Raw genomic sequence first — 27920 nt, forward strand, 5'->3', positions numbered from 1 at the left:
GGCGACACACTCAAAAAGAGTCACCAGCGCAGCTGTGCGACCACCCATAACGTATCGCCATCCGTTCACAGTCCAACCTCAGGCAGTCAGGAAGCTACCAGCGCAAAATTACTGCAACGGAAACACAGGCACGATGACACGCAGCACATACACACAGATACAACAAGCTAAAGATGGGGATTGAAAAGCAGTAAACACTTAAGGATAAGCATGAGAATAAACGCATTCAGGTGCGTTTACACATTCGAAGACGACTTGGGAGCAGGAGGGGCAGGCTTTACAGGAGGCAGCATTGGCTTGCCAGCAGGAAGAGAGGGCTTTTCCGGAGGAGTGGGCTTGCCAGCAGGAGGCGCAGGCTTGCCAGCAGGAGGCGCAGGCTTGCCAGGTGGGGGAGTTGGCTTGAGTGTTGAGCTAGGAGCAAGCGGGGCGGGTTTTGAGGGCGGGGTTGTGCTCTCGTTCAACAGTGAGTCGGACGAGCCCAACTGCTTGTAGCTAGACCCGAGCTTCGGAGGCAGCGTGGACGGCTTGGCAGGGGGAGTGGGTTTGGGCGAGGGAGTGTCATTTTCGGTGTGGGAGAAGACCGGATTGGCAGTCTCGGAAACAGTCGGACGAGGAACCTTGGCGGGCTTGGGCGCCTTGGCAGGCGAGGACGAAGCCGCTTCCGCTGCCTTCGCGGCAGCTACAGACAAGGTGCCAGTGGGAATGGCGGTCGTGTCATTCGCGTCCATTCGAACGAGATAGTTGCCAGGGCACACACCATGCTTCTTGGTACGGTTGTTCTTGCCCAGCATCCAGCCATCATCCGATTGCGAAGTAACGTGAATAACGTCGCCAATGGCCAGTTCAAGCTCATCCGATTGATGGGGCTGGTACGCATACTGAGCACGGAACAGGGCGCCGACCTCAGGCTGCTCAACCGCGTTGTCAGCTGCACCGGCTGCGGCAGCATTGGACGCTGCGCTCCGGCGACCAAACGTCATTTGACCGAGGCGACCAGGCTTCTTGGCCGGAGCAGGGGCTGCCGCTGCTGATGCTGAAAGGAGAGGATTGGCAGTCACGGCCATGGTGGCCAGTGATTGATGCTTGTTGGCGCGAGCATTGGTGATCATGGCCGGTGTCTGCGTGTCCAAGGAGGCCGTAGACTTGTCACGAGTGAGCGGGTCGTTGGAATCGACACTGTTCCGACGAGCCATCTTCTTGACGTGGTTGTAGTTGGCATTGCGACGATGGCGACGCACCAACACAATGACAATGATCAAAACAACAAGCAAGCCGATGACCACGCCGACAATCACCGGAACGATGGATGAGCCGCCATCCGAGCCGCTGGCTGGTGCAGGAGAACCGCGATCCGACGTCGAGCTCAAGCCAGAGAAGTAGCGGTTGTACAGCTCGGCAACCTCTTCTGCAGAGAGCGCCGCATTCCACACGGACAGCTCGTCCATGGCGCCAGAGTAGCAGTTGGTCTCGGCATCAAAGCAAGCGATTTCCCAGTTGCCAGGCGCAATCGACGTGGTCGGAATGGTTGCGCCGGTGCGCGCGGCCACCTGTGTGCCGTTCAGGTAAACGGTCAGCGCGCCATCGGCGTTCAGCGTCACCGCAATGTGGCTCCACGACGTCGTCGGAATGCTGCTGGACAGAGTGGCGGCCAGAGTTGTCGATCCGACGTTGACAAACGGCGTCACACGGCCGCCGTTCGTGCGGAAGCTCACAAAGAAATTGGTGGTGCCGGCATTGGGTGCACGGATGAACGCGGTGCCCGAGGCCATGGCAGAGGGCTGAATGAAGGCAGACAGGGTCACCTCGTACAGGCGCGGCCCGGATGTCAAGGCCATGCTGGCGCTACCACCAAATTCGGCTGCATTTCCACGAATCGCAGGGACAGTCGTGGACGTGTCGCGACGAGTCAAAGCGGACGACCAGGAGAAAACGTTGCCCTGAGAGTCGGTAAACGAGGGACCAGAGCCATCAAAGGAAAAGAGCGCAACCATATACTTGGTCGGCAGCGCGCACACAAACGAATTGCACGAGCGATACTCCGACGTCGAAGTCAAGCCAAGAGCAGCGCAAGTCTGGCCGCTGCCGACCGCCGCGCTGCAGGTGCGAGTGCGGAACTGAGCTCCGGTGCCACAGTTGCGCGAGCATGTGCTCCACGACGACCAAGCAGAGCACGAACAGTCGCGGTTGGCCGGGGTGGGGCAAGAACCACTGTTGCATGTGACTTGACGGGTTGTCTTCAGGCCCATGGCAGCACAGGTCAGGCCGCCAGCCGAGGCTTCGGTACAGGTGCGAGTGTAGGTCTGCTTGCCGCCACCGCACGTGGCAGAGCAAGCGGTCGGTCCAGTCCACGCGCCACACGAGCAATCAACTGGACAAGCCTGAGTGTTGCACGCCTGTTGACGAACCGTGCTGGTCAGGCCGAGCTGGGCGCACGTGCGACCTCCATCCCGAGCTTCCGTGCAGGTGCGGTAGCTCTTTTGAACGCCAGAGCCGCAGGACACCGAGCAAGGGGCAAACACAGACCAAGCAGTGCAGGAGCAATCGATGGCGGGTGGGCAAACGTGCGTGTTGCAATTTCGCGACGAGGCGGGCTTTGTGCCGCTGCAAAGCGAGTCGGCAACAACAGTGTTGCCGCTGGCAGTATTGACGCACTGCACGGTTTGGGTCTGAGTACCGGTTCCGCAAGAGGCAGAGCAAGCACCAAAGCCAGACTGCTGCCACGAGTAGCTGGGGCAAGCGCCAGTGTTGCAGGATTGAGAGGTCGCCGGCTTTGTGCCGGTGCACAAGCTATCGGCCACGACTGCATTTCCAGCAGCAGTGTTCACGCACTGCACGGTTTGAGATTGCGTTCCTCCGCCGCAGGGTTGCGTGCAGCCACCAAATCCAGACTGCTGCCACGAGTACGAGGGGCACACGCCGTTATTACAAGCCTGAGAAGTGCTGGGCTTGGTGCCAGTGCAGAGGGAATCTGACACGACAGCGTTGGCGGCAGCAGTGTTGACGCATTGAACGGTTTGGGTCTGTGTGCCGGCTCCGCAAGATGGTGAGCAGGCTCCAAAACCAGACTGCTGCCAAGCATACGTTGGGCAAGCTCCATTGTTGCATGACTGCGAGCTAGCGGGTTGGGTTCCAGAGCAATACGTGTCTGCAACCGTCGCTCCATTGCCGCCGTTTGTGCGACACTCGACCGTGCGCGTTTGGGTGCCAGTGCCGCTGCAAGTCACAGAGCAAACACCGAACGTGCCTGCATACCAGCCGCAAACAGTCGAGGAGCACGATTGAGAAGCGCTTGGCTTGGTGCCAGTGCAGAGAGAATCAGACACGATCGCGTCGCCAGCGGCAGTGTTGACGCATTGGACGGTCTGAGTCTGCGTGCCAGAGCCGCAGGGCACCGAGCAAGCGCCAAATCCAGATTGTTTCCAAGCGTAGACGGGGCAGGCGCCATTGTTGCAAGACTGTGAAGTAGCAGGCTGAGTGCCAGTGCAATACGTGGACGAAGCGGCAACGCCGTTGCCAGCGTTCGTTCGGCATTCGACAGTGCGGGTTTGGGTGCCAGCGCCACAAGAAGGAGAGCATGCACCGAACGAACCAGTAAACCAGCCACACGCAGTCGACGAGCAGGATTGAGAGGTACTTGGCTTGGTGCCAGTGCACAGGGAATCGGCAACAACAGCGTTGCTAGCAGCGGTGTTGACGCATTGAACAGTTTGAGTTTGCGTTCCCGAGCCGCAGGGCACAGAGCAAGCGCCGAATCCAGATTGTTGCCAAACGTAGCTACCGCATGCACCGTTGTTGCAAGATTGCGAAGCGGCTGGCTGGGTATCAGTGCAGTACGTGGACGAAGCGGCAACGCCGTTGCCAGCGTTCGTTCGGCATTCGACAGTGCGGGTTTGGGTGCCAGCGCCACAAGAAGGAGAGCATGCACCGAACGAACCAGTAAACCAGCCACACGCAGTCGACGAGCAGGATTGAGATGTGCTCGGCTTGGTGCCGGTGCAGAGGGAATCGGCCACAACAGCGTTGCTAGCAGCGGTGTTGACGCACTGAACGGTTTGAGTTTGTGTTCCAGAGCCGCAGGGCACAGAGCACGCGCCAAATCCAGATTGCTGCCAAGAGTAGACAGGGCAGGCGCCGTTGTTGCAAGACTGTGAGGTAGCCGGTTGAGTGCCAGTGCAATAAGTCGATGAGGCAGCCACACCGTTGCCTGCATTGGTTCGGCACTCGACAGTGCGAGTTTGGGTGCCAGCGCCGCAAGACGGAGAGCATGCGCCAAACGAACCAGTAAACCAACCGCACGCAGTCGACGAGCAGGATTGTGACGTGCTTGGCTTGGTGCCAGTGCAGAGAGAATCGGCAACAACAGCGTTGCTAGCAGCGGTGTTGACGCATTGAACGGTCTGGGTTTGCGTGCCAGAGCCGCAGGGCACAGAGCAAGCGCCGAATCCAGACTGTTGCCAAGCGTAGGCAGGGCAGGCGCCATTGTTGCAAGATTGTGAAGTAGCAGGTTGAGTGCCAGTGCAGTACGTGGACGAAGCGGCAACGCCGTTGCCTGCATTGGTTCGGCACTCGACAGTGCGGGTTTGGGTGCCAGCGCCACAAGAAGGAGAGCATGTGCCAAACGAGCCAGTGTACCAACCGCACGCAGTCGACGAGCATGATTGAGATGTGCTTGGCTTGGTGCCAGTGCAGAAGGAGTCAGCCACAACGGCGTTGCCGGAAGCAGTATTGACGCACTGAACAGTTTGAGTCTGCGTGCCAGAGCCGCAAGGCACAGAGCAAGCGCCGAATCCAGACTGTTGCCAAGCATACGAGCCACATGCACCGTTGTTGCAGGACTGTGAGGTGGCTGGCTTTGTACCGGTGCAGAGCGAATCGGAAACGGTTGTGCTCGCACTGTTGACGCACGTGACGGTGCGGGTCTGGGTGCCGGCGCCGCACGACGGGGAACAAGCAGACCAAGAGCCAGAGCTCCAGGTGTAGACGGTAGGCTGTGTGGTGGCGACGCAGGTTGCCTTGCCTCCCGAGACGACGCATGTGCTGTACGGGGAGCGATTGCAAATGGTGCCAGCGGCAAAGTAGGCATAATTGAGAGATGCACAGCCAGACCCAGAGTACGAGCAAAACTCTTCGCAGAGGTTGGACGGGTTGGAGCCGCAGTGGGCCGTGTTGCTGTACTTTTCGCAGCCAGAGGTCAGACACTGACCATTCGAGCAATAGCCGGTGCCGGCACCAGCATCCGTAGCGCAGCCGGTTGCGGGAAGCGCATATTTGCACGTTGAAAGGCAGCATTGGCCTCCAGAGCACTCGGCTCCGGCGACCAGCTGGCAGTTGTTGCAGCATGCTGAGGTGTCGTCGCACGTCTCTCCGGGTTCAATCACGCCATTGCCACATCCGGCCACGGCGGGACGACACGAAACCGTTCCACTGTAGTTTTGGCATGTACTCAGCGGAGAATGGGAGCACACCGTTCCAATCGGCAAGCTGGCGACAGTGATGACTGTATCAAGCATGGACTGGGCACTGGCGCAAGAGCTTGAGCCAACAAACTGGCAGTTGAGCGCACATGGATTGGATGCCGTCACGGGTGCAGTGGGGCAGATTTGAACGTTGCTGTAGCCGGCGCAGCCGCCAGCAACGCTGATGCAGTGGCCGTTGGCGCACTGACCATACCCATTCAGGCAAAGGGTCGAGGTCGATACAAACTTGCACGACGAGCAGCACGCGCCGAGCGAGCACTCGTAGCTCGGATCGGAGAACTTGCAATTGCTGCAACAGGTGGTCGTGTCATCGCAGTCCTCGCCTGGCTCGACGAGGCCATTGCCGCAAATCGGTCCCATAACGCTCCAGCAGGTGGGCACGAGGTACGTCGTTGCACCCGATGGATAGTTGGCGCCCATAGAATTGCTGATTCCAGTGCAGACTTGCGCCTTGTTCAGAGGAGAATAGAACTGGTATTCACCCAAGTACTTGCCATCAGTATAGTCCATCAGACCGCCATAGCCAAAGGTATGCTGCGCACCGAAATTGTGACCCATCTCATGCGCAACAGTGATCCAGACCGAGGACGACCAGGACGAGACGCCAGCATATCGACGATCGCAGAGGACACCCACTGACGCCAACCCCACCGTTCCCGCTGGCGGGAAGCAGTTGGTCAGCAAATGATAAATGCCATTCGTTTGGGTGGCAGGCTTCGCCTTGCGCCAGGTGGCGAACGAAGTCAGCACCGGGCCTGTGCCGTCAATGTCCACCAAGCACGTGCGCTGGCCCGGGGTCGAAGGGATTTGATTCCACGTGTCCGAGTCCAACGCTGTGCGAATGTCGATGGTGGAGGTGCGGATATAAACGTTCACCTGAGTGTTGTACAGGACGTTGGCCGGGGTCATGATCTCAATCACGCTCAGCTGCACATTTGCCGTGCTGGAGCCCAGCCAGCGGTAGTAGCCCGTGTCGACTGCAAACGCTGCACTGATGGCGTACATGTTGGTATCTCCACCAGGGAAGCAGCTCGTCCACTTGGAAACAGTGCGTCGCGCATCAGCATCATCGTTGTTGTTGTTGTTGTTGTTGTTCAGGGGCAGGACGATGGACTTTGGCGTTTTTTGAGAAGTGGGCAACCACGCACGGCGGACATCCTCGTGATTGACAACGCCGCTCAGCAAGTCAAAGACAGAGTCAGCGCCGTGGAACAAGACGAGGCCCGTGGCAGCAGTGGCGGCTTGCAGGTTGCGTCGATGCTGGTGTTCGGCAACCTTGTCGAGGTGGCGAGCCGCCGGCTCAATGGTGTAGTGGCCTGCTGGATCGAAGACAACCATGTGAAACATGCCCTCTTCGTCGTGCAAAACAACCGAGACCGGGAAGCCTGCAGTGGTCTCGCCTCGGAAGGCGCGCAGCACAGGGACGTGCTCCTCAACGTGCGTGGTGCCGTTGACAACCACGGACGTAAAGATGCGCGCGTCCTCGGTGAAAAACTCGCGGAAGAGCTGCACACTTGCAGTCTCAGCCGAGCCGTCGGCCGCGACGAAGGACACCTCAATGTGATCGGGGAAGGGGTCATGCGGTTGCAGGCGTTCCAGCGATTCCGCCAAATCCAGGCTGGCAGATCGTCGCGCACGGCGTTCCATCTGCGTGGGCGCGACAACAAAGTCCCAGACGGCACGGCGAGCAAACACAGTCGGCTTGTCGGCGGGGATGCTGACCGTCGCCGATGTGACGGGGTAGAGCTTGTAAATGTCGGACGTGGAAAAGTATTCTGAATATGGCAGAACAACAAGTTTGTGCGCGCGTGAGGGTGCTAGTGCGGAAGAAATCGAGAGAAGAGCAGGAGCTACGACAGAGAAGAACGAGTGCTTTGCAATCGGAACATCAAGAACAGCACCCGGGGTGGTGGTGGTAGAGGTGGGGGAGGGGGATGGAGAGCTGTGCCGACAGGCGATTGTGGATTGGTCGAAGAATCACGAAATAGCTGAGTTTCTTGTTTGCTGATCTCTTCGTTCCAACCGCGTTTCGCGTCTGCGCCTGGTCACAAGAACTACCGTTGAAGCACGGCAAGTCCAACAGCCGGAACACCGGAGCGCTCCACCTCGGCTTCTGATCACGGCACGCATGGCTCGGTTCGATGGGGATGGCTCATGACTTTTCTCGCTTTTGGCAAGTTGTGAAAATCTGTGACATTCGTCGTTTTCGACTGCATTGTTCGTTCATGCCATGCGATGTCGACCCAATCAAAATCCAGTGTTCGTCCACACCCTCATCTATCGATTAGATCATTGCGACTGCGCACATCTCGAGTTGTGGCGGGGGCAACGGGCAACGGGGTTTGCTCTCTCTCCTCTCTTTTTTTTTTTTATTTTTGTATTTTTATTTTTTTATTTTATTTTCTTGCTTTTGGCTAGTTTTCCATTGTTGGCAAGACTCAAAATAATAATTAATAAAGTAAAATCAACGAAACCACTTTTTTCCCACCGCTGTGCGATCTCGTGTTGGAGCGCTGTGCTGCACTTGAGCCCTCCCCACCACCCACCACCCCACCACTCTCTCATAAATACAAAGAGCAAGGCCAGAGCGCAGCAGCATTGAAACCAACGCCTTCTGTTTTTGAGCGCGGGAGAGGGAAACAAGGAGAGCAGCTAGATTTCGCAGGCGTACCATTTTCCGTTGCAACAGCGACAGTCGCCAGGATTGGCAGGAGCAGCAGCAGCAGCGACGGCGACGGCGGCAGGCTGGTCGCCGGGCGACGACGCAACGGCAAGAGTGCCGTCATTGTTGGTTGTTGCTGAATTGTACTCAGCAGGAAAAGCGGGCAGAGAACGATGAAGGCGAAAAGAAAGTCGGATTTGCGAAAAAAAAAATTGACAAAATAAAAAAATACCGCAGAAAAAAAAAAAAAAAAAAAGAATCGGAAAAGACTGAACCGCAAGCAATGGGAAAAAAAGCGATAGATCACAATGTGATAAATAGCACTTTCATGAGAAAATGAAGAGTCAGATAAAGCCGAAAAAAACAAAAAAAAAAACAAAAACCAAAAACAACAAGGACCTTCGCGGACGAATAAAATGTGTGAAAACGGAGTTCGTGTCGGTTCTTTGCTTTGCATGCGCCGCAGCCGCAGCCCACACACACACAAACATGAAAAAAGCAGCAGCAGCAGCAGAAGGGATGACAGGTGGTGGGAGCGCTGTCATTGTGGTCGTGTTTGCGTTGTTGCCTTATTCGACCAGCGGGAAGTTTGTCGTCGTTTCGTGACGAATATTGGTAAAAGCAGCAGCGCTCAACAAAGGAAATTCCACAAACTACAAAACAGCAGAAATTTGCCCGTGATTTCTGTGAAAGAGAGGGTCAACAAGACGAACGTGAAGACGTGAAGACGGACGTGAGAAGGAAAGAAAAACGAAGAAAAAAAAAAAGTTCAGTCATTTTGCTTTTTTTTTTTTTTTCTCTTTTCTCTTTGAGTAGGACAATGGCTTGGTCTTCGCTTTTGGCGCGCTGGCGAGGACTGACGCTGCAGCACCCGCGGCTGATCGACGGACTGCTCGCGCACAAACCACTGCCTGCTGCATCCAAGATCACTGCATCTCCTGCCCTGACTGCTGCGCTGTGGTTGGGGACGAGTGCTGCCCGGTCGTTGTCATCAGTCTGCACGTCGGCCTCTTCACTGTCCTCGTCGCAGTCCGCCCAGGCACCCTCGCACGCGCGTTCTACCCCGCCGGCCAGGGCGTTCCATCTCGATCGCGTTGGTGCAACCTTCCATGGCATCTGCGGCACAGGACTAGGCGCAACTCGCCTCGCCAGACTCGTTGCCGCGCCCGCTCGCCAAGACACGCTCACCTCCGCCGCCGTTCGCGCGTCCCACTCGCTGGAGAAGCGGGGACTCGGCGAGCTGTACAAGCACGAGCCCTCCTCGTCTGGCCGATCGTCGACAACCGCCACCCTGTACATCCCCGACACCCTCCCTGAGGGCAGGCACTACGGCACGCTCTGGGTGGACAACGTCTTCCCTCTGAAAATCCACAGCTTGGACCTGCGGTCGAAGCTGGTCAACTCGGACAAGGACGAGCTCACAAAGCTCTTCACTGAAAAGTTTCTGGCACCCTCCATTGCGTCCAAGGTCAACATTCTGGACGTGACGCCGCGCCTGAAGGACGGCGGCATGTTTGTGCACTACACTGTGACGGACGATGTGTCCTCCGAAGACGTGGCTCTGGCTTGCCATCTGCACTCCAAGGAGAACGGGGTCCGGGCGTGGTTTAACCAGCAGCGTGTTCGCATTTACGACGTTGAGGTAGAGTGATGAGCTCTCTCCGATTTGTTTGCGTGCCGTCTCGTTGCTCGCCCAAAAATCAGATCGCTGACATTGGGTTGCTCCACATTGCACAGGGTATTCCTTTCAACGAGGACATTCTTTCCAAGTACCCAACCACCAAGATTCGCGTTGAATGGCAGGGTCCTGATCCATCGCTGGTACGTTTGGTTTCGAGTCGTGCTCGATGATTGTTCATGTCAGGTGTCTCAAACAGGCTTTTGTTTGTTTTCCCTGGGCCTGTTGACATGCAGGAGCTCTTTTACGAAGAGTTCCGACCCTACGGACAGATTTACGACATCACCATCAACCCCGTCCAACCCAACACAGTTCGATCGGCGATTGTGCAATACGTGCGCATTCGTTCCGCCACCAGCGCACGCAACTGTCTTCACGGCAAGAAAATGGGCAGTGTTTCTCTGACTATTCGCTACGAACTCACGAACGTAAGTGACAAGCATCACCACTGACCATCATCGTGACTCCTGCTCTTCCTCGCATCTCCTGCTGGTTGATTGATTGATTTTTATTTTATTCTATTTTTTTTCATTTTGATCGATATTTTCGTTTCCCTTGTAGCAAACCAACTTCATCCTGCAATGGATTACCAGCCACCCCCGCATCACTGTGCCCATTCTGCTCGCAGTACTCGGTGCCTTGACATACGCCATCTTTGATCCGCTTCGCGTCTTCTTCATCACCAACCAAATCACCCATCGCTTTTCGCTGGACCAGTACAGCAGCTACCAGTGGCTCCAGCGCGAAACGCTTGCCCGCCTCAAATTCTTGAACGTGTCGGACGACGACGACGAGAAGCACGATCCGCTGGTCTGGAGCGAGCGCCGACACGACGAGCACCGGCTGAGCAACTGGCTCAAGGAGCATCCAGACACGTTCTTGTTCTTGAACGGACCCAAGGGCTCGGGCAAGTCTGCTCTGCTCAAGACCGCCATCCGAGACCGCAAGTACAAGATTGTCATTCATTGCGACCGCCTCGCTGGCCAGAGCGAAAACGAAGTTCTCTCTCGCCTCGCCTCCAGCACTGGTTTCTTCCCGTCCTTCACATGGTTGCTCCAAGCATTCAATCTTGCCGATTCTTTGATGGCTGCCGCCACCGGTCAGCGACTTCAATCTGGTATGTCAAGTGTTGATTCGGTGCTGTTTCGTTTTATTGTTTCGTTTTGTTTTTTTCGTTTTTTTGGTGCCACGCACCTCATTTACATCGTCCTTGTTACTCACTCTTACGCAACCCCTTGCCTCCTTTCAGGTACATCCAATACAACCGAAACACAGCTCAAAAAGATCCTCGAGTGCACCGCAATCGCCTTGAGCAACATCACGTCGGCTCAGCGGGAGGCTGCAGCTCAACGTGCAAAGAACGGCAAGACTGGAACTGCGGCGCTTCCTTCGACCCCTACACCTGCTCCTGGGTTGCCGGTTCCTCCGCCTGTCGCTGAAAAGCAGCCTGCCAATCCCTCCCTGCTCCCGTCACCAGAATTGGCACCAACGCTTGGTCTTCACCCTGTCAACCAGCCGCACTTGCCGACGGTCGTGGTTCACGACGACGAGGGCCGCTTGCTTGACAGTGAAGCCATCGAGTACCCCGTGGTGGTGATTGATGGATTCTACGACAAGGACAAGGACAAGAACCAGCTGCTCTACGACCGTCTGGCCGAGTGGGCAGCGCTGTTGGTGGAGACCCATATTGCCCACGTTGTCTTTGTCAGCAACAACACGAGCGCCGTGAAACCACTGGCGAAGGCCCTGCCCAACAAGGCATTCGAGACCATCTCCCTGTCTGATGCCTCGTCCGATGCGGCGGTCTCGTATGTGAAGCGAGGGCTTGACCACGTGCCCCACGTTGTTGCCGAGGACATTCCCACTTCCGTCGCCTATCTCGGTGGTCGGCTGACTGACCTGCAGCTGCTCGTCCAGAAGGTGAAGGCTGGCATGACTGCCCGCGAGGCAGTGAGCGACATTGTTCAACGTGCAATTGTCGAAGTCCGCAAGTATGGTCTTGCCGAAGAGATTTCAGACGCCAACCCCAGCATGGTCTGGTCGCGCGTGCAGCTCTGGTACGTCATCCAGCTGTTGGCTCAGTCTGAAGACGTGAGCTTTGATGAGATCAAGTATTCGCCGTACTTTAAGGGCGACGACAAGGCGCTGTTTGCACTCGAGCGGGCCGAACTGATCAACGTTGTTCATGGCAATGGTATGCACACAAGTAGAGTACTTTTTGTTGTTGTTGTTGTTGTTGTTGTACTGAGTTTTTGTGTTTGGTTTGTTTTTCCAATCTGGCAGGCCGCCCGCTTTTGATTCGCGCGGGTAAACCCGTCTACCGCGCGGCCTTCCGGGAAATGATCTACGACACCAAGTTCAGCGCTGGAATGGACCTCACGGTTGCCAAGACGCTCCTCGAAGAGGAAGACAAGCGGATTCTCGGGTTGGAGAACGAGCTCAAAGACATTGCCTTGATCTACCAGGGCAACGTGTCGCTATCGCGCACGCTGCAAGACCGCCAAGAGCACCTTTTGGAGCGGCTGCACGAGAGCCAAGCCAAGGCCGCCAAGTACTATGCCCAGCTGAACGCGGCGAAAGCAACCCTCAAGCCGAGCCCGGTTTCTGCCAACGGGTCGAGCTCTTCGAGCTATCAATGACGCGACGCGTGTTTTTGTTGCTGTTTGCATGTTTTTGTTCTTCATGCTCAGACTAACAGCGAAACTGAATCGGACGAAAATCCAAAATCCATCGCAATGTTTTTGCTTCTTCTTTCGTTTTGCAAAATCTCTGCTTGGTTTCCTCTCATTGCTCCATTTTGTGTTCCATTACATACATTCATTTAGCTGTATGCGTGACTGATTCTCAGCCATTCAGTCTTGCTTTTTTTGTTGTTCAATGTCGTCTGTCGTTGTGAATCTCGGCCGCAAACCGCTTTCAGCCAAATCATTGGCTTCGCTGCCTCGCATCACGCTGACCTCGCTCAAGCCGATCGCAGGCACCAACAAGGAGGTCGGTTGTCTTTGCGCATTTGCTCCACTTGACTGACTCTGAAGCTGACGCTGAAGGCGGAGATGGAGAGCGGGGATGTGCTGCTGTGATGTGCATTGCCGCATGGAACGAACGGCGAGATCTCTCTCTTGCTCGCTCTGTTCACTCACTTGCTCTGGCTTCTTGTAACCCCCACACACATGCAACCAAACCGCTGTTCTCTGCCTGCACACACACAAAACAGAGGAAGCGCATCGGTCGCGGTCCTGGCTCTGGCTTTGGCAAGAACGGCGGCACGGGCGATGCTGGCCAGAACAAGAAGGAAGGCCACTCGCGCCCAGGCTTTGAAGGCGGCGCCATGCCATTCTATCGCAAGGTGCCAAAGTTCGGCATGACAAAGTAAAGCAAAGCTTCAAGACGGAGGCGCAGGCGAGTGGGGTGGGTGGGTTTGATTGCTGCGGAAAGGTCCAACAAGTGCCTCATTGGCCTATGAGCTGTATGCTGCTCAACCCTTCGACGACGATGGAGACAGTCAAGGGACAAACGATGAGCGATCGAGTAGCACAGAAAACTCACACAGGCTCAAACTCCATGTCCGACATACCTGTTGTTTTGCGACAGACAATCGCCAGTGCTCGCTGAAGTCAACATCCACCAGATTTCAAAGCTCATCCAAACGGGATTTATCAAGCCATCCGAGCCCATCACAATCAAGACTCTGCATGATGTCGGGTTGGTGAAGGATTTTCAAAACGGCGTCAAGCTGCTTGCAACGGTGAGTCGTTCCATTTTCGAATTTGTTGTTGTCAATTGCAATTTCCCCTCTCCCCCTCCACCGCGCATTGGCCTTTCGCAGGCAGCGTATTGTTTCCTTGCTGTCATTGTGCCTCTTTTTTCTGCTCTACCCGGACACACATCATTTCTCATCCCTTCTTTCCTTCTTGATGCAGGGTGCCGCGTCACTCCGTTCGCCAATCGAGATCGCCGTCACGCGCGCGTCCGAGGCTGCTGTTGCCAGCATCGAGCGGGCAGGTGGAAAAGTGACGACCGTGTTTTACAACCAACGCGGATTGCGGGGGCTGGTGCATCCCGAGCGATTCGAGCCGACCCCACCGCCATCCGGCTTCCCCGTCAAGAATAAGCACATTCAATACTACAAGAACGCGCAACATCGTGGGCAATATGCACCTGCCCTGCAGCTGGCGCAGGCTCGCCGTTCCATTGCAAAAGCATGATTTTGTTGTCTATGGAGCAAATACAAAAACCATCAAACATAGAAGTTGCAATGAATGAATCATGTCGAAATTAAACGAGTTACATTTTTTTTTGACAGCCATTGGTGGCTGTGCACAACTTTGTGAATAACGACACACATCCATAGAATTTTTTAAAAAACCAAAAGAACTTCAAACACACCCATCTAAACACAAATATCAAAAAAGGCAGCAGCACTCTCACTCGCTCACGTTCGCTGATCGGCAAGCGCGGTGAAGCATGGTTCGCACACTCGGACTGGCTGGAAAATCTTCAGCCGGGGCAGGACGAGCGAGTTTTTGCTGCACTTGGCACAAAAGATTTGGCCGCAGTTACGGCAATGGTGCCGACGCTCGGTGATGGAAAACTTGACTGAACAGTGGTTGCAGTTGCTTGCCATGTCGTCGCGAACCCAATGATCCGTCATCGCATCTGTCATGATGAGCAATGAAGCAAAAAGCGTGTGAGTGTCGGCCATCGGCACCTTGTCAAGACTGGTTGCGAAAAGCTGTGTTTTTTGAATTACCAGAGCTTCCAGGCAGTGCCAACGAGTACAGCCTGCCTGCACTATCTCCGACATAGACCTTCGATTGATCCCTAGATTGGACAATGCAGCATCCAAAAAATCGAAAGTGAGGTCTCGGAATCGCTGTTACACGAGAATCGCTGTTACACGCAACGTAATAACACTGTTATTCAACGCACCGAGAGATTCCAATGGATGTCACAGTGACGCTGGTTTCAGGCTCGAGCTCGGGTAGAGTGAACGAGGCGCGCAGCACAAGTTCGTAGCGCCCAGTCGAGTCTGAGGACGCCGCAAACGTGCAGCTCCAAAGCTGACGATATGGCAACAGCGTCGCAAGGGTAAGCAACACCTCTCGATGATCGTTTTGTGTTTTGAAAAAACAAACAGCGCGATCATAACCATTACCTTGATGGAGCCGTCCGTGTGACCAGTGATGATGCAATTCTGGTTGTGCCATTCGGCACCCTGAAAAGTGGAAACAACAACAGACATGACAAGCATACACCAAAGTGAGATTTTCTCTTCTCGCCCACACCAATGTTGCGCCACGATCGGCACTGAGACGCACCTCTGTCATGGCAACACTGCTGATAGTGATGCCCGTATTGCGAGACGTGTCCTGGCGTGCCAGGAGCCGGCCGTTGATGCTCCAATAGTAGAGGAAGGTGCCGGCGCAAGTAATAATGTCACCCTTTCAACGCAAGAGCCAAAAATGAGGCAAAAAAATCAGCTTGACCGAAGCGAGCACTCGCACCCCCGCCCCCCCCCCATTTTTTTCTGGTCCTTTTTCTGGTGTCAACCCTCTCGCTTACCGATTGTTGATTGACGGTCAAACAGACGACCTGGTGCGGATGGCCCAACAACTGACGGACGTATTCGCGCCGGTTGAGGTCCCAGACAATGCAGCTCTTGTCCTTTGCACCAGTCACAATCACATTGTACGCCCGAGAAACAGCAACGCACGTGATTGGCGCTCGATGTCCAAACAATCGCTTCTCGAGACGCATCCCGATGGACTTGTTTGGCAATTTGATCATGCTCCAGACCGCGACGACCTGACGAAGAGAGATAAAAGAAGAAGAAAAGAAGAGGGAAAACAAAGTGAGACCATGGCCGGGACAGAAACAGACATCAGAAACGACAGAAAACCCCTGGAACTCACGGTATCAGTGCCTCCGGTGACCATTTGAACAGAATCAATAAACGCGAGCGTCGTGATTTGGCCAGCGTGCATCAGCTCGTGCACGGACGAAATCTTGCCAGTATCTGTCGAGGCAAAGCGCAACGAAATGTCTGGGTTGCCCCAGAAGGCGTACTTGGCCAGATTTGGAGGAACGAAAGCCTGTCAACGTGGAAGCTTGAGTATCGGCGTTTTTCATTCACAAAGTTGAATAGCATGCTTGGTCTTGTTCTTTACCTTATTCGCGCCAATAACCACGCACTTGTCATCAACGGACAATACCTCTCCAATGGGCTCGCGAATTTCTACAAAAAAAAAAGTTGAACATCAAAAGGGATTTGCGCCGAAAACACCAGAAGACCCACAACCACTGCACCTACCTTTCACGGGATCCGAGGTCATCTGAAGATTGTCGGGATGGGTGAAGACAGTGCACGCCTTGTTGATTCCCAGCGCTGCCGAGCGCTTGGGATGAGCCTTTCGGAAGAGTTGCCTCGGGGTCTGGCCAAAGTTGTTGATGATGCCGATGGTCGCCTTTCGCTGGACGGGGTCGTCAATCTTGTCAATGTCCACCGCCCCTTCGTAGGAGAGGTGATGGAAGACGTTGATGGCTTCAGCGGCGGCCTCGCCTTGCTGCTTGTAGCCAAACACAAGATCAATCCAATGGTGCAGGTTGTTCGAGACATAGTCACTCTCGAGCGCCTCGCGATGAAGCCGGATAAACTCGTGCGCATCGCCTTTCGCCCAGCGAGGTAGGACAACGTGGTTGACCTCGGCGCCATTGTTCTTTGTGCCAAGCACAAACCGATTTTGATTCTGCAAGAACTCGGGCAGGTAGAAGAACTCTGGAATGAGCTCGCGCACATCGGCCATGCTGGTCTCGGATGCGGAGAGCCAGGCGTCCTTCACAGAGTGGAACAGCCGATCGGGGTGATCAAAATGGCCGCCTTGAAGCTGCAAAAAGTGCTGCGTGAAGGGCTCCATGCGAATGAGATACGATGCAACAATCATTGCCGACGAGTAGTGCGTGCCAAAGTGGAAGGCAGGGGTTTCGCCAGACGGATCGTCCCAAGTCAGCAGACGCTGCTGGAACTCGCCCGCTCGCGCTGGTGTCTGGGCGCCCATCGGCTTGGAGAGGTCACGGAAGACTGCAGGGTCGTTCAAATCCAACGTCTCCGTGTCGTACTCGCGCAAAATCCACGGGAAGACGGGATACTGCGTCAAATCGTTGTAAGAGCGACCGGCAACCGTGTTGAGGTACATGAGGTACTGGAAGTTGCTCATTTCTCCCCGTTCCCAGCGTTGCGTGACGGAGGCCGAGGTGCGATCGCCAGTCATGCCGCTCATGAACGATTGCAGAGTGCCAGTCAGCATGGATGTCGCCGACGCCTTGGAAACCGACGCAGAATTGGATGTCGAGATCGAGCTCAGAATGGCTTGCTGGTCAAAGAAAAGCTCCGCGCCGGGAGGACCGTGCACCTGAGCAAGGGACGACAAGCGCGAGTAAATCTTGTCGCGCTCTCCCTTTCGGAAGGCAACCAGGTAGTTTTGGCCATCGGTCGAGAAAAGCTCGAGCGCCAGTTCCTGCAAGAGATAGCGTCGCTTGTGGACCTCCTTGATGCTGGAGTGCGGCCAGCGAATGAAAGGATGGTGCTGCGGCGCATTATCGCCGACGACCATTTGCGACACGGACAGTTGGCGCGCGTTGTCGGTGTCAGACTTCTTGGACGCCAAGCTGGGCAAGAGTGGCTTGTGCAGGTGTGGCGCGGCGGAAATCTCAAACACATCGCCCGAGTCGGCAATAAAGAAGCCGTCGATCAGGTACACGTTGGACGTGCAGAACAGCAGGATTCCCTCGATCGGATCAAGGCCATTGACACGAGCACAGTTGAAGCGCCATTGAATTTTATCGCCCGGTTCAAGCAGCTGACTAATGTGACGATCGTCATCAATGTTGAAATCGTCGTCCAGGTGGAACCACAAATCCCGCTCGCCCAAGGGCGCGTCCAAGCCAGCACCACCACTACCGGCAGCAGCACCACCAGCAGCAGCAGCACCACCACCATCGGCAGGGGTTGGCGACGTCGTGGCCGCAGGCGTGGTCGTCCGTGCTGTCGTCGGAGTGGAGGGCAGGCTTGACGGCTCGCTGTCCACAACGTGCGCCCCCAGATCTTCTTCTCCACCGGCAGCAAAAACATTGCTAGACACTCGTGAAGCGGCAGAATTGCGCGCGGCCAGCTGAGACGCATCAGCTTCCGCCGCGGACTGCTCAGCAGCACGCTCGGCCAGGATTTTATCATCGTCCGAGGGAAGCGAGCCAGTCTGCAGCGGCTGGATGACAGTCCGGTAAAAGTCCTCCGAGTCGGCGCTGACAGCAACACGGTCAGGCTTGGGGAGTCGGCGATCTTCTTCGAGCACACCAGTGGCAGCATCTTCTCGGGCAAGAATCAAATGCGGGTAGTGGCGGAAAAACTCGTGGTTGCGCTGCAGACGCTTGCACATGCGGTTGGGTCCTTCGGTCGAGTCCAGCAACCACTTGTCGAGCGACAGAGGGGCGGACGAACCCCAAAGGCCTCGCTCGCGGAACAAGTCGGCATTCAAGCCCGCCCAGCGATCAAGAATGTACTGGCGAACGTCTCGGGCATTCTGCCGCAACTTGATTCCATAAATCAGGTCGTTCTGATGCACTTCATCCGTCAGCTTGCTGGCCTTTTCGGCAAACTCGCGCACATGCGCCTCATGCGCATGGATGAGTTTGTAAAAGCGCTGCAGCAGCGCGGTTCTGGTTCTCATGCGCGCCTGGCCAAAATCAAGGACAAGCTTGGTTTCAGCCGCCTCAAAGCTCCGGAATGCACGGCCTGAGGCCTCTTCAAGAATCACTTCCTCGTCACTGAGCACTGTGCACGGTGGCGCAGTCGACGGGAGAATGCCGTACTCTAACGCTGAAATTTGCTGGATGGTGCGAAGATTGGACTCGAGCTGCTCGTCGAGCCGAATGTTGTAGAGCTCGATAATGTTGGTGGGGCGGCCCGACTTGCTGCGCACCACCTCCTCAATACATGCGCTTTGGTTTCGCAGGAGCTTCCACACGCTCAGGGCGAGCTTGTTGAGCGGGGCGTTGAGCTCGCGCGAATAGCGGATGAGGAGGTGCAGAAGCGGCACAACAAACAGGGGACTCGAATTGCGCTCGTGAAGGACCACTTGCTGGTCGTGAAGGATGCGTTCGAGGATATCCACAGTGAGGGATGCTGGCTGGCCGGCCGGGCTCGCGCTGGGGGACACGGCCGCAGCAGAGACTGGAGGAGCATCTGCGGACTGCTCACCCTCTTTCCCAGCTGCAGACACGCTCATGCTCACGCTCGGTGCCGCAACGTTTGTGACCGAGTTTTGCAGCAAGAGCAGCGTGGCACGGTCCAACGTGGCAAACAAATCGTCCACGTGAGTGGCATTGATCGAGTGCAAGCCAGCAATGGCGCGATCAAACAGCACCATGTGCAACACTCGCAGAGAGAACATGTACACGTAGGTCAGCGGGCTGTTGAGCGTTTGCTGTTGCTTCTTGTTCAGGACAAAGTCTGCAAACAACGCCAGACTGCCGAGCATTTTGACATTGGTCGTCAAGGCTTGGCGAAGGACAGTTTGATCCAGAATGTTCCTCATCAGGCCGTTGAGCAACAGCGTCTGGTAGGTGGAAAAGCGCACAGGCGACGTCGGAGGACATGCCTCAATCACCAACTCGACGGTTGCCATTCCGCGAGCTGTTTGCGAGAGAGCGTCAAAGGCGATTGCTCGCAAGAGCGTAAACACGTGCGGCGCCGAGGGATGCGCGCCCATGGCATGCTGGACAATATCCACGCCCGCCAGGGTGTTTTGTTGCATCAACAACTCGGCTGCGGCGGCATCCGCATCCACAGAGGTCGCATCCACTGGTTCCCAGGACTGATCGACCGTGGATTGTGGGCTCATCAGACCGTTCGCGGGGCTCACACTGCGGGCGGCGGCGACCGGCGAATCATCCGAGGACGAGGCATTGGGCTCGGCAGCCTTGTTCCAAACAGTCGCGCGGGTGCGAATCCGCGGGGTACTGGGCGACTCGCCCGATACGGACGACGTACGACGAGGAAGAGTGGCTCCCGGAGTGGCCAGTCCTGGGGACAAGAGCGCTGCCGCGGTCGAAGCGGACGGCATGGTGGAGAGTGCAGCAGGCCGCAGGTAGCTCGACCGAACAATCGGATTGTCCAATGCCGGGAAGAGGACATCAATCACATCCTTGATCATTTCGGATCGTTGGCACCATTCCGAGAAGGCAGCCGATCGGGCAAAGAGCACACCGAAAAAGCGGAAGATGGTGTCTGAGAACGTCGAAGCCCATTCGTCAACAGGATCCAAGGCAGGTTTACCCACGGTCGGCAACGGGGAAGCTGAGGCAGAGCGCGCGGCAGCCGAGTCGGTAGCAGCCTCGGCATCCACAGAAGGGGGTGCTTGCTGCTGCTGCTGCTGCTGCTGCTGCAGAGATAGGGCGTCCACCAGAACAGTTCGAGTATGATAACCGTAGAGCGCCTTGGCCAACACGAGCAGGACGGTCGCCGCTTCGGGACAGAACAGAGGCAAAGGATCGCCCGTACGAAGCGGGAACAGGTTGAACAACGTGGTAAAGTTGAACGTGGCGCCAAACGGAATGTCCGTGACGCTTCTGCCCAAGAGCAGGGCGATCAACAAGTAGTAGATTTGGTCGTACGAGGCATGCCAAGGAAGAACATCCGAAAGCAGCTCAAAGCCGTGGATGTTGGAGCGGAAGCGCGTCAAGATGGGCCCGTGACGGTCCAACAACACGGTGGCGACGATACGAAGCGCTACGACAACAGTGCTGGAGTGTAGGGTCTTGGAGACGAACATCATCATCCAGTTGGCACCAAGCACGCGAGCATATGTCTCTCGCGCTCGAGCCTCCCCCAGCAGGTTGAGTAGCACGTTGAGCAGCAGATTGCGAATGAAAATCTTGCGCGACACGGCTCCGATGGCTGCACTGTTGATGCTTGGAGCAGAGCTTCCCGCCGCCGTGGTCCCAGCGGCGGTGGCAGCGGTAGAAGCAGCTGCAGCTGCAGCTCCAGCTCCACTCGCGTCGCTTGTGGGGGCTACGCTCGGGGTTGTGTAATCGACATCCACCAGCAGGAAGTTGGCAGTGTGATTTCGTTTGCGGTACGTGACACCAGTACTTGTGGTGTGCACTGGAAGCGCCGACAAGGCTAATGCGAGGACGGACGAATCTCCTTGATCGCTGTCCGGGTTGAGCGTGGTGACGAGGAAGTCGCCAAAATTGGCAAGATCCGACTCCACCAGCTCAAACTCCATCACAGCGGCAAGCACATCCACCACTTCACGAACGATATCCTTGGGCAGAGTATCGTCTCGGAGTAGCTCGAGCATTTTCCGCACGGCAGCTGTGGGCAGCATCAATTCAACAACAACCAAAGGTGTTCAGTGCACAGCCCATGCAAAAAAAAAAAAAGCAAAAAAAAGGAACAACCAGTCCACCCTCAAACCCCTGCCCCCTAATCCTGTCGCATCACGAGTCGTTGCAACAATCTCTTACAAATAGTTCGAAGCCGCATCAAATTATGCGCCCGATTCCGGCTATGACGCACAAGGTCATACAAGTACTGGAACAGCTGCTTTTGAACTTGCAGACCGGTGCCGCGCCACAGATCAAAGTCGAGAATGAGATGGAAACAAGCAGCCGTGTTGGCAATAATGGAGGTATTGCGATCTTGCAGCTTGCCGACCAGCATGAACAAGAGCTGGAGCACGTCCTTGTTGATGAGGCTCGTCTTGGCCTTGAGCATCATGGCAAGAACGCGGTAGCCATCCGTCGCGTCCATGTCGGATGTATTGGCGGGATTGTGTCGCAGCGATGCAATCAAGAGGCCGAGAGCATGGCAGAGCATGTCGGTGGTGGACGAACTCTCAATCAGACGAAGAACGACAGAGATGCCACCAATTTGTCGCAGCACATTGGCGACCCCTACTGGGCCGAAAGCGCGAGCACGACCGGAGAGGAAGACAACAAACGGCTGCACAGTACCGAGCTTGGCCGCATTCAACAAAACCGGCAGGGGTGCATTCGCGTCCGTTTCGCATGTTTCTCGGAGGTGCGGCAAGTGCTGTGCGTGCTGGTAATAGTAGTACTTTTCGTCGCCAGACAAACTGGCCGTGTTGCGCGGGTTGATGGCGAGCAAAATTCGCTCGCTTGAGACCAGAGGAGTCGAGACGTGAGCAATGTTAAAGTCGAGGCCATTCGCAGCTGCCTCGGCCAAGCCCGCCGCGTGCACTGCGCGCTCCGAGTAGTCGTGTTCGCCAGCGCTGCTGCCAGTGCCCGAGCCGGCTCCGCTCGTGGGTGCACCCGAACCAGCACCCGATGCGTTCGTCGAGACACCCGACGCGCTGGCGTTAATGCTCGCTCCCGTCGCAGCTTCCTCGGCTTCGACGCCTACAATTCGCTCCCGATCAATCGCTCCTCGCGCCGCCACAAGAGAGTTTGTGAGGCTCAGGGTCACGAGTGGCGTCTGAGACTCGAACGAGAACGAAGGGTTGCCATTCGCAGCACTTGGGGAAAGCAACGCCGACGGCGACATGACGACATACTCGGCCATGCTGCCTTGAGATTGCAACGACGATTGTTGGTGGGGAAGGCCTGGCGCTGCTACTGTTGCTGCTGTTGCTGCTGCTGTTGCAGCACCCGAAGACCCAGATTGCAAATGGAATGACGAAGGATTGACAGGACCAAGGACAATCATGTCGTGCGTGTGGAACGACCGCAGATTGCCTTGGAAGTTGCCCACATAGGCAGGTCCCAGCAAGAACATGACTGCCAAGGTGGCGTGAGGCAGACCGTCGTCAAACATGTACGTTTGGCCCAGCTTCCAGCGCTGGGACGACCGCAAGCGGTCTGCATGCAGGGTACCAAAGCACGCCGTCACAACCGATTCGCCAGTCGCAGTGCCGCCATTGCCAGCAGCCGCGGACGAGGCACTAGACGACGACGACGGAACGCTTGGAAGATAGGAAATCTTTGACGTGCCAACCTGATTGCCGTCCACATAAATCAACGCAGTCGTGCCTTTCAAGCGATGGCGCTGAAGCACAACGGCGACGTGATGCCACACGCCGACTGGAAGAAAAGGGTAGGCATCGAATCGGACTACCGTCCCGGAGATTTGCAAGTACAGGAGTTTGTCCACCGAGCTAATGTATGCTGATGCGACGCAGTTGGCGCCATACATGATGGAGAACAGGCGCACGGGGTGGTTGTCGGCGTCACCAAAGTCATCGACGCAAACCCAAGCGGCATAGGTGAAGCCGTTCGACGGCGGCCACGACCGCTCCGCAAAGTGACTGGTCATCAAGCAAGCATGTCCATCTGTCGTCATGTCAAACTCCGTGAAGGCGGATGGCGGGGTTGCCGCAGCCATCGATTCGAGGGCGGCGAGTTGGGACGCAGAAATGATTTGGGTGTTTCGTGCCGCGTCCGTCACTGTCTGCACGGTGCTCCCCGTGATGGACGAGGTGACAATGACGGAGGCTGACGCAGTGTTGTTGACTGTCGGGACCGCGTTGCCAGCGGAGCCATCGAGCGGGTACTGCGCAAGAAGTGCAGCAGCCTTGGCTCGACCGGTGAGGCACAAATTCAAAAAATGGCGCAACTCTTCGTTTGACAATCGTTTGGAGCCGATGCCTACAAACAGTCGCGTCACGGCCGAATGCAGCGGGTCGGCATCGTCCTGCAGCTGTTCGCCATACACGGCCATAAACTCTTGCAAAATGCCGGCCTCGGCCACAATCTCTCGATTGCGGTCCCCGGCAAACAAGTCGGCGAGGCGGGCCAGCATTTCAGATCGGAGCGCATCGGGCGACGCGCCCAAGAGTCGCACAACGAGGACGACAGCTTCGGGGTTGAAAATGGTGCGATGAGCGAGGGCTGGCAGGGCCTGAAGTTGTTGCGCAATGAAGGGAGCAGAGCATGGCTCGGCCGCTGCTGCTGCTGCTGCTGCTGCTGCTGCTGCTGCTGCTGGAGCTTGGGCAGCCTCTGCCGCTGTCGTTGTTGTAGGAGTCAACGCGGCTGGGGATGTCGGAACAACCTCGGGAGCGGCCGAGACATTCAGCGCAGAGCCGGGTCCGTGCTGCAAGAGAATTGCAGCAGACGTGGAGGTTGCCCTCTGTTTGCGAGCTTGTTGGGCGTCAATCGATGGCTCTCGGAGAGGGATTTCGTCCGTGGCGAAATCAAAGAGCATCTCAAACAGATCGACGGCGCTCTCGGACGACAGCAGCCGGAGCATGAGCAACGTGTCGTGCAACGAGTCAAACCCGACTTGCGTTCGGAAGCAAGCCTTGTTATACAGATGGTTGCGCATGGCCGCAGTGAGCGTCTGAAGGACGGTGCGAAGCAACAGGAGCAGCGGCGCGGGAAGACCAGGACGGCGAAGCACAGTCTGGCCACTGATTGTCGCAATCTCTGTGACTTCCTGTGGCGATGCATCGGGCGCGGCCTCGACTGCCAAGGCAGATGCGGGATCGGGGGATGCTGTAGTAGGAGTGCGGCTGGTGGCGGCGCTGTTGCGAGAAGCAGAGTCGAGCGCTAATAGCACCGACATCATTGAAAGAAAACCGCCAACTTCGCGGAAGGTGGTCTGAGCGAGACTGCTCGACAGCATGACTTCAATGAGCGCACCAAGAAGGTCGAGTTTGAGGTCGATTCGGTCCATCGGGGCGTTCTGGAAGAGTTCCAGAATATGGCGCAAATCGCCGTGACCCTGTGTGCTATCCTCCTCGATGAGTTTGACAATCAGACGCAGTGCGTGTGAGCGCAAGTCATCCAAGGTGAGCATTTCGTGAAGGGCAGCCGTGCCACCAAGCTTTCTGAAGACGACAACATTGTCCTTGTTGGTCAGCATCAGCCGCAGCACGCTCGCAATGTGGCGAAGGAAGCCGCTCATGTCGGCACTCGTCTCGGCCAGGGCGGCGGCCGTGAGTGAAGGAGGAGGAGGAGGAAGAGGAGAAGGAGGGACTTGCACCGACAAAGCCACATCGAGAGTCGACGTTTGGGGCGGCAGGAGCTCGAGCGTCATGCCCTGCTGGGAGCCAAGTTGGAGCTTGTGCAGTTTCAGGTTGTCCTGGACCAGAACGATGAGCTTGTCAATGAGCTCTGCCTCACAAAAGATGCGCTTGAACTTGTCGTCAAACAAGAGGAACTTGTGCACCATCTGGAGGATGCGCCCAGACAAAGGATGCGATCCGAGTTTTTCAATCAGATACCCGAGTTCCTGCAGCTCACGGAATGGCACAAACCCCAGACTAAACACGACATAGTCGAGGATGCTAAAAATGCGCTCGATGGACTCGACGTCGAGCACTGGCGATCGCTGGAGCATGATGACGACCGGGTGGTGCGCCTCGACGATAAAGTAGTTGACCAAGTCGGCCGACAAGACGCGGTAGATGGCGGTGAGGAGGTGACCACCAACGGGTTGGAAAGTCGCTGTTGAGAAGAGGGCCATCAGCATCTCAAAAGCGCGCATGTCACGCACAGTGCTGCGCTCGTCTTGAGCGGAAGGAAGCCGGAAAGACTTGTTGTGGTGCGCGGCGGATGCACCAAGCGAAGGGGAGATTCGCATCGGTCCAGCAAACACCAAATCACCGAGCGCATCAATACAGCGTCCAGCTGCCGCGATATCAAGGGCTGTCGGCGTGCCAGACAAGAAGAGCGGGTTGAGTGCCGGTGGCAAAGTGAGTTCTGGTTGGGCCGTATCGTCTCGTGAATCAGGCGAGTGCCCGTGTGCGGTCATGAGTTGTCTCTGAATCGACTTTTCTGGAAGCGCAGCAGTCAACACACTGTCAAACGCGCTGATCAGCTCGTGAATCAAAGAATGACCTTGCTGTGAGGCGAACTGGTCGAGAAGTTTCCGGCTGATTTGGCATGACTCAAACAGCATGTGAGACACGACCCGCAGGATGTCGGCATAGTCGCTCATAGAAAGCGAGGTCGTACTAAATGCTGGATGGGCGAGTTGAGCCGGATGGGACAAGGGCGAGGCCGGAGCTGATAAGGGTGATTGTGGAGGCTGCTGCTGCTGCTGATGTTGCTGTTGTTGCTGTTGTTGCTGCTGCTCGCGCGATGCCACAATGCACTTGAGAGCACCAGCAACGCAGTCCCGATCACGCAAGTATTCAATCATGGTGTTGCCAAGGTGTGGCCGCGAGCAGCTGCTCACAAGCACATCGACGCATGCCTTCCGCCAGCGGAGGTTTGCCGGGGGGCACCTGACGAAAAGCGAACGCAAAAGTAACACCAAGCTGTCCGTTTTGACCAGCTCGTCGACGGTGGTGGCGAACTTGCACAACTTGACGAGGAGACTCGAAATTTCACTGGCACACCCATTCGCGATCTTCGCAGCGCCATCCGGCATAGGAGGAAGCTCAATCATCACACTCAGTGCTTTCGCCAGCGTTGATGCCAGAGCCGATGTCGAGATCATTGTGTCGAGCATGTTGGACGACTTGTTGGAAGCAAAAATATCCAACGCGCGCAACGCCACGTTTCCTCTCGAGGCGGAGCCATCGGGTTGCTGGACGAATGCCTGGAGAATGGCTGGAGGACGGAGTGTGTGTGGGGGGGGGAAGGGTTGGAGACATGTGAAAGCAAGTTCGGATTGAGGGAGAGCGGGAAGAAGTGGAGTGAATCGGGGACTCTGCGCGTTACCTGCACTGGCGCCCACGCGCGATTGAGTTGCTAAAATCTCCTTGATAATCTTGACGACGCGGCTGGCCGTGAGACTCACGAGAGTGCGCACGTCTCCGAGACTGGGCGAAAGAAAACAAAATCGAAAAAAAAAAAAAACGGAAACAGAGCGAGAGAGAAACAGTCGAAACAGTCGTGTGAGCCAATACATCGACACTCAAAAGGGGGACGAGATTGTGGGCTCTTGGCTGGAGTTCAACGCCTTACACTTCGCCAACATGATCGGGAGAGACGCCTGTGAAGAAACGTAGCACCAACGGCAAGATCGAGTCGAGCCAAACCTCTTGTTCCTGAAGCCACGCCATAGACGCACACACGCACACCCACAATGTTTCCAACGTGTTAGTCATGCCAATCTGATGCAACTTTCAGCATCATCCAATCTGGATGCATCACAGCTTACCTCAGTTGTCTTGAAGCGTCGGAATTGTGCGTACGCCTTTTTAAAGTTCTGGACTTGCAATGGATCTCTGTCACCAAGCACACGATCAACCAAATATCAGAGTCAAAATCAAAAAATTCCGACAAAAAAAATCAACTCCATGTAGTGGTCCCGTTGATGGGAGCGACAGTGATGCATGCATTGAGGTTTGATAGGTTTTTTGTTCATAGTCCTCAGAAGCTGATTTCGCGCAATGTTGGACTCGCATTTTGTCCCATTAAGGATTGCGATACAGATGATGAATGGCAAATGCACTACTCTGGGGGTGAATGATGATGGATGATGGATGATGATGATGATGAGCGAGAGGCCCAGTTTCAAAGCCTGCTTCTACCTCTATCATTGAATCACCATTGCCGCCCAACTCCCGGACCCCGCAGACAACCCCCTTGCTCCCTCGACTCGATATCATGGCACAGAGACAAACCACTTGACGAATCGAGAGCAGCAGGCTCGGCGCGAAGACTCACTTCAGAAGCGCGGCTGCAGGAACGTCGGGGACGGCGACGCCAGCGGCCGTCAGCGAAGGGCGCCCTGCTGGGACCTGCGCGGTCGACGCCGATCCAGATGCAGATCCCGCAGAAGACGCTGCGGCGAGCTGGGGCGCAGAGGCGGACTGGGATGCTCCAGCCGTTGTCGCTCGCTGGTCGGCCGCTGTTGTTGCTGCTGCTCCTGCTCCTGCTGCTGCTCCTGCCCCTGCGCCAGACTGAAGCTGGGGCTGGCTTGGAGCACCACTGCCACTGCCACTGCTGCTGCTGCTGCTGCTGCCACTGCCTGGCGTTGGCGGACCAGTGTTGGTCGCTGCACGCGCAACCTTGTCTGCGAACGCTTTGAGGAAACTCATCAACAATGAGCCAGTCACTAATCCGATCAGAAAAACTCAGACAAAACAAAAAAAGCAAACAGTAATTCAAAAAGACGATTTATAAAAAGTCCACG

The 27920-nt window shown here is 56.1% G+C and overlaps 4 protein-coding genes across 4 annotated transcripts; 2 read left to right on the plus strand and 2 right to left on the minus strand.

Moving 5' to 3' along the window:
• Window positions 1-236: 236 nt before the first annotated feature.
• CAOG_04627 (thrombospondin) lies at window positions 237-8374 on the minus strand (the record flags this gene model as incomplete). The annotated part of the gene is made up of 2 exons (XM_004347324.2): window positions 8149-8374; window positions 237-7252 (listed from the first exon to the last, which is right to left on the minus strand). The coding sequence occupies exons 1-2, from the start codon at window positions 8261-8263 to the stop codon at window positions 237-239; spliced, it is 7131 nt and encodes a 2376-aa protein (XP_004347374.1). The 5' UTR covers window positions 8264-8374.
• A 551-nt stretch (window positions 8375-8925) lies between these two features.
• On the plus strand, window positions 8926-12645 carry CAOG_04628 (hypothetical protein). Its single transcript, XM_004347325.2, has 6 exons — window positions 8926-9781; window positions 9877-9960; window positions 10054-10245; window positions 10379-10934; window positions 11067-12011; window positions 12101-12645. Exons 1-6 carry the CDS (start codon window positions 8960-8962, stop codon window positions 12454-12456), a joined length of 2955 nt encoding a protein of 984 aa, XP_004347375.1. The 5' UTR covers window positions 8926-8959; the 3' UTR covers window positions 12457-12645.
• Window positions 12646-12682: 37 nt separating this feature from the next.
• On the plus strand, window positions 12683-14106 carry CAOG_04629 (50S ribosomal protein L15). Its single transcript, XM_004347326.2, has 4 exons — window positions 12683-12808; window positions 13032-13186; window positions 13409-13562; window positions 13738-14106. Exons 1-4 carry the CDS (start codon window positions 12695-12697, stop codon window positions 14020-14022), a joined length of 708 nt encoding a protein of 235 aa, XP_004347376.2. The 5' UTR covers window positions 12683-12694; the 3' UTR covers window positions 14023-14106.
• On the minus strand, window positions 14086-27830 carry CAOG_04630 (WDFY3 protein). The gene is made up of 14 exons (XM_004347327.2): window positions 27452-27830; window positions 26943-27009; window positions 26747-26829; window positions 26501-26601; window positions 21341-26389; window positions 16128-21188; window positions 15985-16052; window positions 15730-15909; window positions 15380-15622; window positions 15136-15258; window positions 14973-15032; window positions 14747-14877; window positions 14568-14638; window positions 14086-14473 (listed from the first exon to the last, which is right to left on the minus strand). The coding sequence occupies exons 1-14, from the start codon at window positions 27823-27825 to the stop codon at window positions 14250-14252; spliced, it is 11835 nt and encodes a 3944-aa protein (XP_004347377.1). The 5' UTR covers window positions 27826-27830; the 3' UTR covers window positions 14086-14249.
• Between the last annotated feature and the right edge of the window lie 90 nt (window positions 27831-27920).

Source organism: Capsaspora owczarzaki (genome assembly GCF_000151315.2).
Source record: "Capsaspora owczarzaki ATCC 30864 unplaced genomic scaffold supercont2.7, whole genome shotgun sequence".
NCBI classification, from domain to species: domain Eukaryota; class Filasterea; order Ministeriida; family Capsasporidae; genus Capsaspora; species Capsaspora owczarzaki.